Genomic DNA, 18,605 nt, shown 5'->3' with positions numbered 1-18,605 from the left:
TTCTGATCAGTGCTGGGACTATGAGAAGTTGTTATAATTCCACAATTCAATCACTGAAACTCTAATTAAGACTTAAAAGTTACTAATACCATAAAAGAGTATTATTAATTATGTCTGCTGCAATATAAACAAACCTTCTGGCAACACTTCCTCCTTTTGTATTTCAGTTAGTGTAGGCTACTGAAGTTGGATACACATGTTGTTTCCCCGCTGGGAGAAAGACATGAGTAAGCTGCTTTGGATCTACCATGTCTCCCTTACAGCTCCGCATGCTACTAAAGGAACCAAGCATCTACAGGCACTATCACAAAAACACAGACAAACTAGACCATGTCTCATCTCTCAAAAACCAAACATGAAAGAGCGGCACATCTACATAAATCCCTGGATAGCTGGATCCACATTAATGCGAGCAGCATTAGCAGCGCGACCACCCATACTCACCATTCAATCAAAATTATGAATGAGACAGAAATAACTGTAGGTACCTGCTTCCACCCTGAGTTGTTCCGTTTGTTGCTTTGTTTCCTCTTTTGTAGTTGTGCTCACTATCTGCTTCTCCCCATTTCTCCCCAGAGGCGGCCTTTGGTATCAGGGGGCCCGTTTCAATACTTAATATGGGGCCCTACCATGTAAAACATAAACATAATTATGTTTGCCAGCTACACGTCCTGCGTGACGCATTATAAGCTGAAAGAACGCAGTAAAGTCATCCATGCATCCCAAGGACACACATATAAACAATACATTGTGACCAAGTGTTAAAATCATAACCAGGGCAAGAAACTGGGACTCAGCAGAAAAGGCAAGAATTCAGGTTGGTTTGCAACAAATAAGGATATGGATACTTTATTGTCCCTTACAATCCCCTCAAATTAAATTAACAACAAAAATAATGAGTGCTCCGTATTATTTTTGTCCAGTTGTGGTCAGAGCACTCTCTCGGTCAGAGAAACGGAAATAAAAGAGAAACAACTTTCTACAGATTTGTTTTCAAAAAAACAAATCCAAAAAATCAAAAATTCAAAATTCTCAACTTAAATTAACAACAAAAATAATGAGTGCTCTGTGTCATTTCAGCACCATGGACAACTCACTACCTGCATGAAAAGACAGAGACAGACGGAGGGAAAAAAGAAAGGTTTCGTTCTGCAAGGTGACAGACTATTGCAATTATCCTTTTCATGACGTCGTTCCAGTGTTTTTTCTCCAGCATTTGTATTTCTTGGTGTGTTTTCTCAATGGCACTGTGCGTTCTTACGCACGTCTCCAGCTTGCGCCAGCTGTCCATGTTGGAACGGTGTGCATTTGATTTCTCATGATCCTGGAGTGTGAGTGTGAGCCGTTCCCACATTCTGAAACCCCCGTCAGCGAGACTGTGATTTCGCTTGCCAAATAGGGTACAGCAGAAACAGAAAACTGAATCTGATGATTTTGAATACACTAACCATGACCTGCGTATTTTTTCTCCATTTTTCATCCTTATGAAATATCTGTCATTAGTAAAACGGCGGTGTGTTTGACTCTGTGGGAAGTTAAAGTCCTCTATCTGAAGGGGACCTCTCCGAACAATATCGATCCGTTGGTCACTGCTAATATGCTCTGGCCAACATGCCGGGTCTGTCTCTGTGAATGGCAGTGGGACTTTCTCCCTGGCTACAGTGCTGGTGGTGGCATCTCCCTCACCTGTCTCAGTTGTGGGACTATCATCATGTGGTGCTTCAAACGATAATGTTTGGTCATCATTATCACCAGCTGTTTCAGTAGAAAGGTCTTTATTTTCACCTTCTCCCGTATTTGTTGTTTGGCTGGCGTTATGTGAGTGGGCGGCAGCCGCTGCTGTAGTCGGTGCAGCTGTTATAGATGCAGGACCAAAGAAAGAGGTCACTTTTTGGAAGACTACTCACAGCTTTCCTTTTGATGTCTGCTAGTTTTCGCTTTTCAGCACCACTCTGGTATGTGCGTTTCATTTTGTAACGTTAGGAATGTTAGCTAGCTAGTTAGGTGATGGCAGGCAGTGATTTATTATTGTGTCTTCATTTATTTTTTTGTCAGTCAGTTGGGGGCCCCCTGGTGGCCGGGGCCCGTTTCAACTGAAACAGTTGAAACATAGGTAAGGCTGCCTATGATCTGCCCAATGCCTATAGAGCACTTACTGTAACTATGATTTGATGACTTAAGGAGTGAGACTATTACGTGCAAAACACTGGAATGTATGCGTACAAATACACATGAGTACACCGTTATAAGTACACAGTTTTGAGGTAGGGTGCTTGTAGAGTACTTCAAGTGGTTCCATTTTAGGCTATACTGCTTTGTACTTCTACTCCACCACATCTCAGAGGAAAGTATTGTACTTTTTACTCCACTAAATTCAATAAGCTTGGTATGGGCTCCAGCAGCTCAGTCCATACGGACTTGGCTTGCAAATCACTCGGGGCGCCTGTCCAAGGCAGCCCCCTCGCTCTGACATCTCTTCATTTAATGCATGCATAGGTCCTGTTTGCGTTTGTGTGTGTGTGTGTGTGTGTGTGTGTGTGTGTGTGTGCGTGTGTGTGTATTTCAGGCCTGTGTGTATGGCAACAGAGCGAAGAAAACTGTTCCCCCTCTGGATTAACAAAGTATATCTTCTCCTTCTTCTCCATCTTCTTCTTCTTCTTCTCCTCCTCCTTCTTTTTAAAATACTTTTTATTGTCATCATTTCATTTCATGTGTCTTACTCATTGCCAAGCCCCTCGTTACATATTGATGTTGTGGTCATGGACATTCCACGTCCACATACAATGTGCAAGGTACCCTGGGTGCTTTGGTTGTTGATGTTGCCTGTTACATGTATTGTCTTCTTTCAAAATACACTTCAGTTTTCACAGGAAATTTACCATTTACATATAGTCTCTTTCACAATAATTGCACTATGTCTTTATCACAGCACAAATTGACGTTTTCTTCGCTTCAACAACAAACATACATTGTTGGTTTAGGCAACAAAAGTACGTGGTTAGATTTAGGAAAACAGAACAGGGTTTGGCTTTGGAATCTTCCCCATCTACCACCACTCCCGCCCGCCCCAGTTGGACTTTTACCGTCTTAACTTTCGTCCCTGTCCTGCCGCGTTTCCCCCTAACGCCACTGGCGCTGTTAAACTATACAGTACCAGCAACTGGCTGTGTATCATGCCGACGTTCAAGGACACCTTTTTTGTTGGCTTCTGACGCTGTAAATCACTGCCCAAGCGCCAGATTTCGACAACCTCGGAGTGAAACCGGGCACGAAGCTCATGTACTGATGCCATTTCTTTGTTTATTCTTTTATTTTTAATGAGAAATCATTCAAATTAATGTGTCACCCAGTGATACATCAGAATAACAAACTACTGGGACGTCGGTAGTGGAGTGGATAGTGCCGGTGCTCCATGTACATAGGCAATGCCTCAACGCAGTGGTCGCAGGTTTGAGTCCGGCTTGCAACCATTTACTGCATGTCACCCCCCTGCTCTCTCTCTCACCCCATTTCACGCTGTCCTGTACATTAAAGGCAAAAAAAAAGCCAGAAAAAATACTCTTTAAAAAAAAAAAAAAAAAAACAAACTATTGATGTACAATGATAACTAAATATAGATAACAACAATAGTTATGGTACAGGTTTGAATTTTAAAGTATGTATTAGAGAATGTGTGATCCTAAAGCTTGAAGAATTAGTGCAAAGAGTAGTGACTCTCTGTCATTGTTGTGAAGTGTTATTTCTAGGATGAAGGAGTGAGAGTTTCATGTCCAATTGTTTTTATTGATTTATAATGATGCCTTAATTCTGAAGCTCATAAAGAATGTTACTGAAAACATTTATGAACAAAAGAAATTTTGTTTCAGCACACTATGCTTTAAAAAGATTCAGTTGTTAAACTGCTGCAATGTTATGAGAGTCCATCACATGCTCATTATAATGTCATGTGCATTGCTCTAACATGTCCAGTTCATGATTTGACTGAGTTAAATAGCCTCTTTAAATTTAAGGCTTTCTGGTAGCAAGTAGAGTAGTAATGTAGAGTACAATTATATGGTTCATAATAAGTTTTACTTCTTACAGTATTTCAACCTTCCTGTACAGCAACATAAGGCTAAAATTAGTAAAAGAGGAAAGAAAGAAGAAAAAAAAACCAAACACACAAAAAAGAAAAATGAATACATAAAGTTAAAAAAATAAAAAGATTAAAAAAGTGCTTGAGCTACCCGTTAAAATGAACTCCACTTTTACCAGCTGCAACATTAGAGACGTTTGAATAGTAATGTGTCAATAATTATAATCCAATAATATAATATTTATTATTCTGAAATGGACTGTTCAGTGTCGTTTTACTTTTGGTTCATTTAGCATGTTCTAATGCTATTACTTTTGTACTTTTATTTAAGTACCATTTTTAATTTAGGGCTTTCACTTGTCACACAGTATTTTTACACTGCGGTATTGCTAGTAAAAGTAAAGTAAGTAAAGTAAAAGATCTGAGTGCATCTTCCACTGCTGTACACAGGTGATGTAAACATTTACCACAAAAACACAAATTCATCAAGATTTACGAACTGGACACATTATATTTACTGTCTGTGTCCTTGCTGGGAGTTTTATTGTCATGTGTCAATCAATATCAAGATTTATACTCAATATAACCACAGGTACTGTATTTTGGCATGTCATACAGAGGTGTAACCAGTGGCTGAATTTCATTTAGGTGTGCCAGTGTCCTCTGGTATTGTTGTCTTACTGGTGTGGCTGCAACGAAGCCATCATTAGGCTAATGCTTTTAATTACACCTGTACTCCACCTGCTATAACGAGTTTAAATGTTTGCCATGAGAAAGTCAAGATTTCTGCAGTGACCTGCAGCTAATTCAACTACACTACACACCTGCTGCTCACTATGATCAGTTTAGATGTCGTGTATGAGCCGTCAGATGTAGCCAGCTGTCAGTGTATTGTAACATGTTCAGCAATGATATGATACAAAGGTGCAGGTTTCTTTCAACGTTTAAGGGGACATTTTAATGTCAAGACATATTGAAGAGGGGCTCGAAGAGGAGGGGATACAAAGACTATCACATTTTTGCATCACCATAGTAACTTTCTCCTGCCTGCTTGTGAGAGAGGAGAGGGAAAGATGTTACTCTGAGCAGCCGGCAAGTTGCTAAAAGGGTGTGAAAAGTCCAGGTCAAAAAAAATACTTCCGACCTGCAATTTCTCTGCACCTCCCGTGTGTCTTGTATTATTCATTTTGGCACACTTGTTGTTGCAGAGGCTGTTTGATGAAGGCGCTGAGCCCAGAGGGGGAAGGGGTTTCAAAATGTGATTGGGTCAGCCCAGTGTCAATTAAGAAAATATACAAAGAGCAGGACTTCAAGTTAAATCAACAATAACAAAGACTTAGCAAATAAAAAGGAAGTTCGGTGCAGCTGCCATTAAAGCGCCATAAGGGAGTGTTTCACATTGAATAAAATGACTCCCTCTAACATGAACGGGTTGCTTGCAGATTTTATTGAGAAACCTGTGATAAACAACTATTTGTAGATCCACTGCTACTTTTGTGTATGTCCTTGTTAGTTCTTTGTAATACTAGCTGGTTTTAAACTAGTGATTTTCCCAGCTGGCATCAGAGAGACATCAAAAAGATGTATATTGGACAGAAAATGCTGTATGACATTGGATTTCATGATGTTGTGTGCAGAAGTTCGGTTTGTTCTAGATACCTTACAACTTAATGTTAATGACGTTTGCATGAGACGTTTCAAAGACATTAGATTTTGGTTGCTTAACAACAACTTAAAACCAACAAAGCATCAGCATCATCTGTCATCAGTATTTTACGTCAAATTGATGTTGGCAGTAGATGTCCTGACATTTAACTTTGGTCACCAATCATCATGACCTAAATTCAAGCAGCAATGTTGGTGGCCAGCTGGGTTACACAACAGCTCCTAAAACATAAGAAATATAGTAAAGACTCACCATCACAAGCTATAATAACTTCATAAATAGCAGTTCAAGGGGCCAAGAAATATAATAAACTTAAGTGCCAGTCCTTCGTAAATATAGTTAGTGCTTTGCTTTATTAATGTCCTGGCTGAATATGTTTCAGAGTTAGTAATATTAATGCTTCCTGGAATAAGAAGGAGATTGATAAAATACTGTTACGTAATTGTAACTGGAAAAAAATGTAATTATTAAACATACCTAACCAATAATGTTCAACTTTTAAAATGTTACTGCTGTGTGATTTAATAAATCAGTAGTTTGAAACTGGCAAGTGATGACGAGGAACTTAGGAGCAACTTTACACACAAACTTAGTGACGGATTTACAAATAACTGAGCAGCTCTCACAAGCACACATGCAAATGGTGGTTGGACAAAGTAAGAGTCGCTGGTTAAGAAACTTGAAGATGTAGCATGCCAAAAAGACTAAAAGGGTATTGGCAAACAATACCAAGTTAAAGGGAAGTGACAGCCCATGGCCAGAAACACAATCTGCCTTTCTCATAAACCAGGTTAGTGGGTTGACTTGCTGAAAAAGGAGCTGTTGCGGGCTTTTTAGTCTCCCTAAGGTTTTTACAGCATCCCATTATAATGAACAAAAACACTGCATCACATATTGTCAAAAATATGGAATATTGTCAGCGCAAATAAAAAACATTTGACTCATTCTGGCAACCCGCTGTTTGTTCGACGCCCAGTTTTATAGCCTGAGTGGGACATCGATTGTATTTCCATTATAATAAATGTCACTGCAAACCTCTAAAGCACTCACTATGTCACAGAAGCTCAGATGTGAACTGCTGCATTTTTAATCCATCAGTACATGTCTAGGGAACATGGACCAACTTATAAAACAGTTTTAGTCAACAGTATGACAGTATGAGATATAGAAAATGTATTCACGTGTGCGCTAATGACAGACAGTGATCAGCCTTTAAATTCTGAATTCAGGAATGAAGGAATTTGCAATACACAATGGAAAATGGTGCCAATATTGGCATTCTTTTCTTCAAGCATTTTTATTTTTGCATTTTTCATAATCTTGCAGATCCAAAATACTTCAATTCTCAACATCAGCAGGAACAGTGCCACCACTGTTAGCAGTTTAAATTTTTAATTTCCTGTTGTATTTGTCATGCTGCAAAAACCAACTGCCCTTCAGGGACAAATAGTTTGAAGAAAGGTATTTGCACATCCAACTATTTTAGACACAGGTGCATTGGAAAATATTACTTTGAGCAGAAAATCCTGCACACTGCTCTTGCTCAGTTTCACAATTTATTAGTAGATTGTTGGTAAAACATCACGTGCACTGAAGCAGAGAATAAGTGAACTCAAGAGCTCCATAAGGAGAAATGATGGAGATTACCCAGTAGCAGTTTAATGACTTAAAACATGATATCATATCATTTAGGTTCCAGGGCACTGAAAAAGTGACTCTGTCAGAGAGAGGTGGTATCATTGTAGTAATATGTAGCAGAAGAGAAGTGTACTGGATGTTTAATCTGCAAACATGATCTCCCAAAGTATTAAATGATGAGATACCATGGCATGTCATGCTATAATGGATTTGGGGACCTCAAAAGACCAATTTATGATACACAGCATAAGGATGTACAATGTTGCAACATTTGAATAATTTATGAAAGCTTTAAGGCTGATGTTTTCATTCATAAGATCAACATTTTTTTGCAGATAATTTTGTAAATAGGCTTTATTGTGTAAGGAGCTTGAGTTTTTTTTTTGTTTTTCTTGTTCCCTTGTCCATTCGTTTGTAAGACATGTGACATATGGTGCACAGGCTGTTGTCAGTTATCGAAAAACACACCCACAGCTGATTAATTCCCTCACACCTGCTTGCACTGGTTAACACCTGTGAAATGGGTGGTGCAGTTTTAATGTAAGCTCAATGTTTTAAAGAACATTTAAAAGTAAAACAGTTTAAAACATGGATTAGCTGATTCATAAAATCATAGTGTTGTAAAGCTATAAATCATAAAAGCAAGTAATATTTTAAAAGAGTTGCACCAGCGTGTTACTGGACAACTGATTGCAGTGAGATCCATGTGGTTTTGTTTGTATTTTTTACTTGTTAAAGTTTTAATAATTATAGTTTTCTTAATAAGAGCACAAGAATTATGAGTTCATTTCTTTCCATGCTTATTTTATGGTACTTAACATGTTAAAAGTATTGATAGCACAGCTTATATGGTGATTACACACATATTTCCTATGTCTTTGATTTGATTGATACATTTTTTGCATTATAGTGCATTAGTCCTTTTGATTATTTATCTATTCTGCTTTAGTGCTAATATCTTCTGATTTTAGTATTTTTTATCCCCTCTGTAATCCACAGTTTTCTCTCATATCTCTCATATTATATGTTCTGTTCACTCAACTTTTAATACTTCATGATGTTGGATGTTATTAACCGCTTGTAACAAACTCAAACTCTTTCATGTGAGCATAATGATTATGAAACAAGTAAAGACAGGGAAGTGACACAGCTCACTCTGATAGGCTGAAAGCATTGTGTCTTTATGAGAATGACTTCCTGTTAGAAGTAATGACACAATTTTTACTGTAAAGTCTCAGTTGGGATTCGGTTATTATTTAAAAATGCTGTTTGATTTTCGGTAAGTGAGCCACACCTGAAATTTTTGCACGCACACAAAAAGAATGACGTAATGAACTCATCACTACTTAGTAAATAATTGGCCTAAATCAACTTATGACTTTTGTAGGTGTGCCGTGGCCCACAGCAACAGTTCTGTACACCTACTTCAAAGACACGAGCCCTCTCTGATCTGTTATTGTGATCATAATTAAATGAATGCAGTTTAGCACTAAACCCAAAACAAAGCCAAAGGCATGCATCTCAAGCTGAGATGTGCTGCTGGCTGAACGAGGTGATGTCACCATCTATAAAATGCAACAGGTGGTCGTCAGCTTGCAGCTTTAGTGGTATAACGTAAACATAAACATAAACATTAATAAATAACTCATTACCTACAGTATCATGCTAAGAGGCTCACCAGAGGTGGCCAATCAGATACCAGTAGGAGCTATATGCTGCCCTGCCAAGGCCCGTCAGCCAAGATGTTAGGTGTCATTGGCATGAGCTTCCAACTGGCATCTGATTGGCACCCGCTGGCCTCCCCCACTGGAATCTCAACATATAAGTAATTTGCTTGTTATTATAAAACCTTAATTAACTTTTTTTCAGCTCCCTGAGGGCAGCAGAAACAAACAGAATACACAACATTTACATATCGTCACCCCACAGAGTCGATATGGTAAAAAAGTGTTAGCAATTAGTGTTAGCAAACAGACACAAGGGGCTCTAGTTTCCTGGTGTGGCACAGGGTGGTGAACCCCGCGCAGAGCTAGTTTCGAGCAGCACAACCCGAGGCGCGCTCAGTTTGGTAGTTTGGCAGACCGAGGTGCACTGAGATGGGTGTGGCGACGCAGCAGGGGGAGGTGTCGACAGATCCAGCTTGGCGCAGTGACAGTTTTGTGCCAAAAGGCTTCGCCGAAGGTGCGCTAAAAGCTCGCCAGCTGAAACCAGGTCTACTGTCAGCGCAGGCGGAGCGTAACCGGTATAAGCCGAAGTTTGGCTGACCAGCGGACAGTGCGCACACGTCACCAAAACCTCACAGGCAGGTTTCCAGAATATCAGGCACATTAATGATGCAATAAATAGCCACAAAACCACTATTCAATGCAACTATCTGCAATCAGCACATAAATGTATCTCTATACCGACTGTCCCGTCACATCTGATGTCAGATCAAAGGGGATTGGCACCGTTTGGCACGTTTGGCATGTGTAATGGAAACCCAACCTGATTAACACAGCTGCTAATTGATGAGTTCACATCCCTCTCAGCCAACCACAAACAGCCACAGCATCAGATAGGGAGTATATATTCAGCATCTGTCATCTTAGAAAAGCCAAAAGAAAAGAAACAGAGCAAGACTGCGAGAGAAAAAGAGAGAGCGCACGCGCGCACAAGAGAGACGCAACATTGATTTATGATTGTGGTGACCTCCTCCCAGGCTACCTTTGCATCATCAGCCCGTGGAGGTCTGCTCGCAGTTCCGTATATTCGGACACTGCGAGCTTGGACCTCCCGGACCAAAACATCAGTTTCCTCCTGGGAGAAGTTTGGCCGTCTGACACTGCCGCTCTCTTCTGCCATGGCGAATTGAGTAAACTCTCATTACGCCTTCGCGCACCGCATTTAAGGGCGAGGAGAAGGGCTCATTTGATTGGTGTGATGTGAATGGGCTGTGTAAAACCCACTCCACGCCTTCTCTCCTCCCTCTTTCCGACTTGCGCAGGTAGGAGGGACGGAGGTGGGAAAGAGGAGTAGCGGCGCCAGCGTGCACGGTATGCCAAACTTGCAAAATCCGCCTGGCCACACCCAGATGGCGAAGCACAGGCCCCCCGCCTTGCCCGGTCTGCGAAACTAGAGCCCATGGTGTCAATTGTTTTCATTAGGAGTTGTGTTTGTGTCTGCCCAATGAATTATAAGTCCAATATTCACTCTCTTTTAACTTTGTTTTTGGCCTTCACCAAGTCCTGAGGATAGGATAGGATCAGGATAGGTCCAAAAGCCAGGCCACTCGTCCTCAAACGGGTAGCAGTGACATCTTGCCGACCCCACTTCTCCCCCCGAAACAAGTATGTGCATTGTGAGACTCCACTCATCTCTGTCTGTGTGTTTAGCTCTCAGTACGTTTATAGCTTGACTGAATCTCTGTGATTTGGAGTTTAGTTTCTCTTTCTGTGCCCTGTTATTACTTTAGATCTGCTTTATTTTACTGTTTCATGTCCACTATTCTCCATATTAGAAGTCATGTGAAGTTGCTGCTCGAAAACGCAATATTTCCTTATTTTGGTGCTTCACAATAAAACTTTTTACATAACAAAATAATGGGGGGGGGGGAGCTTAGTTAGCGGTTTGTCTTTAGGGAGCAAGACTAAAAACAGTCACAGTGGGATGTTGATAAAGAGCTGTTGACAACAGGCTCTTACTGCAGCTCTGCAAACAGCTCACCTCCAACAGGTAAACTTCTTTCACCTGCCCTGCTGTAAAAAAACACATGCAGCAAAAATAACAGGGGATTTTAACCATGGATCAGCACTCTGCTTTTAAACGTCATCACTCAAGACAAGCCATCATCAGTTTAAGACATACCTTCAAGAAGGTAGCCCTGTTGTAATGGCATTGCAAATCCCTGCTGTGCTGGACTGATGGCCCAAACCCAGGCCAAGTCAAGCTAAGCCAGCCCATGGCTGTCGAAAAGGGGTTCGACAGTCGCAAGTCACTAACTTGTTTTAACCAAAACAGTGAAGTAATGGGCTGTAAAACCAAAACAATAAGCTGAAAGATGCTAAAACGCTCCATAGAGCTGAGGGGGACTGTAGAGTGGAGTGATAATTTAATAAAGTGGAGGTTAATTCTTCCGATAAAAAAGTGCAAGTTTGAAGTTGACCATACTATCGTGTGATGTCACCGCCCTACTTCCATCTTATAGGAGCAGAGGAAGCAACCACCCCAAGACCTCCCCACACCATCAGACCAAATTAGCTCAATACATAAGTTAAGTTCTTTGCCATAAATCCCCCTGAATTACCTTTTCCAGCTTAAAAGAAGGATAAGGAACAGGATAAATATAAGAAGTAAATATAAGTAAATATAAGAAGTTGCGCTTGATGTGTGTATGCATTTAGTTTTTTTTTCTTTTTATTCTGGTGAAGTTGTTGAGGTCGGTGGCTCTGCTCATGCCCAAACTTATATAACTATGAAAAAGCTAAACCAAAGAGACTCTTTAAAATGCTTTCTTTCAGTAACCGTTAAGATGGAGAGTGTTGCAAACAGCAATAGAAAACAAAGCCTGGGGCACAAAATCATAAAGAAATAGAAGCTAAGATGACTTTAAAAACGTTGCATGTTTCTGTTTATAGTTGCTTCAGAAGTTCTTTATCTAATGGAGACAACTATAATGAGAACCTGTCATCTCTGGCTCTGAAACTACTGATGAAGCATGCAAGGACACCCTCAAAATACCCTCAATCTGTTAGACAAACAAATGCAAATGTCATATAGGCAACCTCTGCAAAGTGGAGTGTGGTGTATGGAGTTATGAGGCATAGCTTGTCATATTCTGTGGGAGAAAGAAGATAAACAGGTGTGTTTGCTCCCTATTTGTTGCTCTCATATCTTCCAATTTTAGTATAAAGTACAAGCTTGCAGTGTTCCTGTGTAAGTTGTGCTTAACGAGCCAAATGGTGTACCTGCTGACCTTACAACGCTGATATGAAAATGTTAAATGATTAGTCTGGAAATGCTGGAATGATCAATACTAGTGTCTGATTACTGTTACTGCAATAACAACATGTGCAGACACATGTTATGCACAGTCTGTCCATTAGACTAAGAGACCTGCTGGACTGAGCTGTTTTGCAGAATGGATTATTGCTGCGAGTTGTCTGCAACATTTAGCATGTGTGGTTACTAAAAGATTTACTGCTGATGAATCAACCAGTGTTCCTTATAAAATACCTTTTCTCCCCTGACTCCTATCTGGAAGTGGGATGGTTTCTGGTTTCACACTAAAAACAGTGGTTAAAATTAGCATTTCAATTTTTAATTATCATTAAAGCTGTGTTTGATTACCAAGCTTTAGAATACTGTCCTGCATCAACCAAAGATAGCAACAGTCTCTCAGACAAAGGCGCAGCATGCAACAGCAGGAAAACCCCAAACACTTAAGCAAGCGACTGGCTATATTAATGCACATTTGATATGGTTGTCATCTTCTGTTATGATTAAGGACTTGGCCCTTTCTGATCCCTTGTTTGTCTTCTTTGATGTACTGTTTGCACCAGTTTTTCCAATAAGTCCTGTTTCTGTTGAGACAAGGCAATATTAACGGCAGTACAAGTGCTCACTTTCTGGAGGCTATGTCACTGACCATGAATGTAGAGACAGTTGCTCCACTCCGCAACTTTAACTTGAATATTTTGAATGTCATTGTTGCACTGGTAAAAGTCAAGAGAACTTTGAGCAAACAGAAAGAGCCATGGAGAAATACCATGATGGTAAAAGCACTGAAAAGGACAGACAGGAAAGCCAAATGTTAGTGGAGAAAAACTAAACTTCAAATCCACTATGACCTACATAAACAAAGCCTTTGTAGTTTTAACTATGAGTCATGCAGGCTTGACAGCTACATTTCTCTGAGATGATTACCATGAACAATAAAACCTTCACTCTATTTGCCACAAGCTGACAAATCCCCCAAAACAGATAACCCCAGAATTCCTTTCCACTGAGAAATGTAATGACTTTGTTTGTTTATCAGTGAAAGAATCTAAACTATTAGACCGGCCACTTATACCACACACTCAGACAATGACAATATCCTGTCTCTATGACCACCTAGAAATAGTCTGACGTCTGTGGTACAATTTAATTTGCTTTTAAATTTACTATCGACCAAAAATCTCTACAGGAAACAACTCATAGTTAATATCTCACTGCTATCAGGCACTTTCCCGGTCTTTAAAAATATCTGCCTTCATTTCACAGTTAAGATTATTGACAAAGTCATTTTTAATCAACTCAGCATTATTTTTAACTGAGGAGGTATTTTTACAAATTTCAATCAGGCTTCCGACCTCAGTACTGAAACAGCTCTTAAAAAGTGTGAGGTGAATTCTGGCTAAATATTGATGCAGGAAAAATATCAGCTCTAGTTTTACTATATCTCAGTGTGGTGTTTGACACTGTAGGGCAGGTCTTTCTGGGACAGTCCTTAAAGACATACGTTACTTTTTGGCATTAAATGTCTAAATTTCTTGTTCGAGTTGTGTACTTTCAAATTCAGAGAAATCTATAATTTCAATTAACAACACAGTCTATGTCATTTGGTCGCTGGTCAGTGGTGTCATATCCCCATTGCCCATGCATCAAGGTTGAGATTTCCTGCCAAAAGCTTTCATAGGCTGACTTTTTAGCCAGTTTTGAGCCACATTTTTCCAATGTTCCAATGTTTTAGATCTTGGTCATTTTTAACTATATATTTTAACCAGATGAAGAATTTTAGTCATCGGACATCTGGATCTTAAGTTATCAGAGAATAAAGCACATCAGCAGGAGTTGGGGCACCAGACCCTCCACAACCAGCCAAACAGCATCTAAGAAACACTGATTTTAACCTCAATGGATGATTTGACTCCTGGTAAAAGTTCCTGAAGAATAAACATTGAAGGAATCCTAATTGGGAGAAACTTACAGCAATGACGGCATTGCTCCATTTTTTGTAATTTTTTTGATTCAGAGACCCCTGTTGGCCAAAAACTACACATTGCAGACGGACGGCAGAGGGCGCATAATCCATGTTGCAAGTGTCATTGCTATTTAGATGCAGGCGCAGTTGTCGTCTAACTAGCAAATGAACTTGCGCTTCTCTGGGTGTGTTGGTCTAAAAATGGTGGTCAGGCGCAGTCATGGCGCATTGCTAGTTAGATGACGTAAAAAGCAAATGCACCAGTGACCAACAAAAACCTGGTCTAAAGTCAACGCCGCAGTATTTCGTTGTTAAACAAGTTAGTAATATGCGTCTCTAGGCGGGTGCACAACACGCATGCACTCTGCTCAGACACACACGGAGCAGCCACACATATGCAAAAGATAACAAATAAAAATACGATTACAATGTGAAAGGTTATTATTGTGCACATTAAAATATTTATCAGAAACACGGCTTAATGGTCAATCATTAATCAGAATGATCTAATCGCAGTAATAATGATCATCATAATTTGTATTAATGACAAATGAAATTGTGAAATTATTTGACCAATCATGGTCATGTCCCCATAGATCTGGTTCTGACAGGCCTTCACCTCCCGCACGAGGAGATCCAGAGTTCATTTTTCACCATTGGCAGTTGATAATCTAATAGAGTGGCTATTACATGTGGGAGCCCCCCAGGGATCAGTCCTAGGACCGCTAATGTTTATCTTTACATGGACTTTAAACAATAATTACCATGGTCATGCTGATGATACTCAGATATATGAATAAAAATAAAAACTCAACTCACAGGCTCTAAAAACCAAAGACCAAGTGTGAAATCTAGGTGTTCTAAAAGCATCAGATCTTTCAGTAGCCATTTCAAAGCAATTAATAAAAAAGCCTTTTATCATCTTACAAATGTAGCCACAGTCAAGAGTGTGGTGTCCCAAAATGACCAAGAGAAGCTCTTCCATGCTGTCATCTCCAGTGGGGTCGACCACTGTAATGGTCTCTCCACTCGTCTCCCAAAGGGACCAATAAAAAGATGCAGCTTGTCCAGAGTGCTGCTACTGGAGATTTGTCTTGGACCAAGACAGCAGAGCACACGACTCCAGTTCTGAAATTGAAAATCTTTACGCTGGCTTCTAGTTTGTTACAAAATAGACTTTTTAACATGCTGCTACTAGCCCACAAAAACATCTGTGATATGCTTAAAGAATAACTCAGTCAGCACAGCGCAGAGTCAAATCTAAACCTGGTGAAGCTGCATTTAGCTGTTACACTGTGTGCAGCTGGAACCAACTACCATAAGATCTTCGACATTCTCCCTATATAACAACTTTCAAACCCAGGTTGAAAACATTTTTCTTTTACCTATGGATATGTTACATTTGTATGTTATTATTTAGCAGATATGTTGTTTACAACTCTTTACATTTCACTGGGGTTAACATGGCAGAACAAACATGGTTGGGAATAGATCATGATTTGTCCTAAAATACCTGCTTTTGATGCTAATCCAAGCTGAAAAGACAGCAGAGTCTCAGTAAAAATGGATTGTTTTCTTATGGCACTATCCCCCTCAATGACCCTCTCATAAACAACCTGTTTTGTTGTTTGTTTGTGTCGAACAATGTTCTGCAGCTTGGCAGATGTCTCGCCTAGGTGACACACCATCCATCATCCCCTCCACCTTCAGATGACAAGCCAATTCATAAACTACATTCATAGTTTTACAGATACATCAAAGATACAATTCATAGACTCACAGGTTGCAGAAATAGACAATGCCAGCATTTTCTTTTAGAGACTGAGCTGTTTAAATGAAGCACAGTGGAAGTTTAATCAGGAAAACTTTCTTTACGCTGCATTCATTCAAAATTCTCTCTCTATCTCACTGCCCTCTCCAATCAGCTGATGATGGGCGTTTGCTCCTCTAATTATCCTATCAAACTTTGCCACAATCTCTTTCAGCCAATCATGTTGTTACTGTCAGACTTCAAATGTGTTCCCCTTTCTGCTGCTGTCAGCTGTCATTTGAGGTGGAATGGTCGCGCCTTCCTCACCCCATTAACTTAGGACCTAGGAGCCTAGGACAAGCTGATCAAACACCCACACCTCTTCACATCGGGATATTTAGCCCCCTCTTAATCTCATCAGCACCACTACCACCACCACCAGAGCCTAGACTCCGCAGGGAGTCCAATAGGGCTGGCTTCACCACCCACCTTAAATATGACATCCTAATAGGGTCTATTTGCCAAAAGACTGTTCACATTTCTCATACTTATGTGCACATATAAAAAGTCTTTTCCCTCAGAATGAGTCTCTCCTGACTGAATTAATATTCTATGTACAGTCTACTTTACTTCAATTATATTTACAAATAGATGTTTCTTTTGCTTTTATCTGTGTAAAGCACACTTAATATTTCCTGTGTACAAATTGTGTTATAGAAATAATTTGCTACTGCTATCTGTTCAAATATGGGACTTGGCTATGTTGTCATTTTAATGTTTATGCAAACATGATGAAGGACAACCATAGTTCCGCCCAGCTTAGTCTTGGCAAGGTGCTGGAAACCTCAGCAAGTGCAAACTGGTCAAAAAGATTTTTGCACACAACAGTGTTCACTCTAATGCGAAGGTTTGTGCAAACAAAAAGTGCTGCTTATTGTTGCTAAACAAAATGAAAATTGGTGAAATTATGTCAGAGTGTATATTAGTGCTTTTGAACATTTTCATCACATTGGGATAATTCTGATAATGTTGGTCACCATAACTGTGATCTGAAGCTTTTAATTATGGTAATATAGTTATTTTATTTAAAGTAAGAGAAGGTTTTAAATCAGGTAAAAATTGCAGAATGCAAGATTTCATCCAAACCATAGGTAGTACGATCACATACTTCTCATGTACTATATTGCACCTCCTCTGTCTCACAAGCTGAGGCAATACATTTAGTTTCAACTACTTCGTATTTTAAAAAGTTGAACTGTCTGCACAGCTGTAATCGAGGGACCTGCTGAGAGAGCAATTATGACCAAAATGTTTGAGAGATAAAAAAAATGGCTCCAGTGAATTAAAATAGCTCCAGCTGATAAAAAAAAAGAGGGCGCAATCCTGCTGTGACATTAAAAAAATGAATTTGCAAGACAAGCCACTGGGAGTTGAGGTTGAGATGGATCAAATTAAGCAGGATGTGATGACTGTAAAATGAAAGCTTTTCCTGGGCGCCACCATGACTGCTACAACTAAAGAGGCAGTTTCTTGCAAAAATATTTCACAGTAGTTCCTCAGTGAATCGCCTCCATATCTGTTTGAAGTACTGTCAATAAAGGTCAGGCTGCATGGTCACTTTGAGTCTCCTTGAAGTTAAATAAATTGAAAGCAGTCTAAAAAGCGGAAAATGATGAAGAACAGACAACATGGCAGTGCATTATGACCTGAATCTGTGCGCGCAAAAAAGCTTTTTTTTCCCTTATCTCTTGTACTGACAGCCAAGTATAAATAAAGTGACATAATTTGCACAGTCCGTATCTTCAAACATATCAGTGGGGGGTCTAGTTCTGTGCGTTTGCAGCTGCACTTGGCTGCGCTGAGAGACGCGCACTGGCTTGATGCTTCTCCATCAGCAGCTGCGATTCCGCTTAACATCAAAAGAAAAACTGGACTACTTTATATTTTCCATCACTTTGGCTTTAAGCGATATTATCCTTGTAGAAAATATGCTCATTCACATTCCCTAAAAGTTGTCCAAAGTGTACTCCAGTGTGATTTTTGCAGGACTGAATGTGCATGAATGGGAAAAGACATTAAATATATCAAAGACGCAACTTACCCAGCGAGTTTCCAATGAGTGAGACGAAGAACACAATAATGTAAGCCACGATGAGAACCCATTCATACTGCTTGGGGTGTAAGTACTCCCTCCAGATGTATCTTAGAAGTTCGTCGTCCTCATCCACAGTGAAGTGCGGATGTAACTCCGTGTTGTTGGCCACATGTGCCGAAGGTACACACTCCTCGCAATCCAGATTCCCAGTGATCCCAGACATCCTCCGAGGTCTTTGTGTGTCTGTTGTATTCCTGCTGTTAATGTCTGGCTGCAGTGACCGCAGGTTGGAGAGCACACTGCCAATAAAGACGCGGCACTGTCCGCGGTGCGATAATAACGCGCTTCACAGACCTCGTCAGTGTGACGCTGATTTGTCCTCAGTCTTCATGCACGACCACTGCAGGGTCACACACAAACACAGCTGATTATAGGGAG

At 40.1% G+C, this 18,605-nt stretch overlaps 1 protein-coding gene across 1 annotated transcript in view; it reads right to left on the bottom strand.

Annotated features, from left to right (window-relative positions):
• The window catches only part of hcrtr2 (hypocretin (orexin) receptor 2), a 40,232-nt gene extending 21,842 nt beyond the window's left edge, over window positions 1–18,390 (bottom strand). Inside the window, exon 1 of the mRNA XM_049600585.1 lies at window positions 18,174–18,390. Within this exon, the coding sequence (XP_049456542.1) occupies window positions 18,174–18,390 (217 nt within the window). The remainder of the gene's footprint in view (window positions 1–18,173) is intronic.
• Between the last annotated feature and the right edge of the window lie 215 nt (window positions 18,391–18,605).

Source organism: Epinephelus fuscoguttatus, linkage group LG16, assembly GCF_011397635.1.
Source record: "Epinephelus fuscoguttatus linkage group LG16, E.fuscoguttatus.final_Chr_v1".
Taxonomy (NCBI): domain Eukaryota; kingdom Metazoa; phylum Chordata; class Actinopteri; order Perciformes; family Serranidae; genus Epinephelus; species Epinephelus fuscoguttatus.
This window is presented reverse-complemented; position numbering and strand designations above follow the sequence as displayed.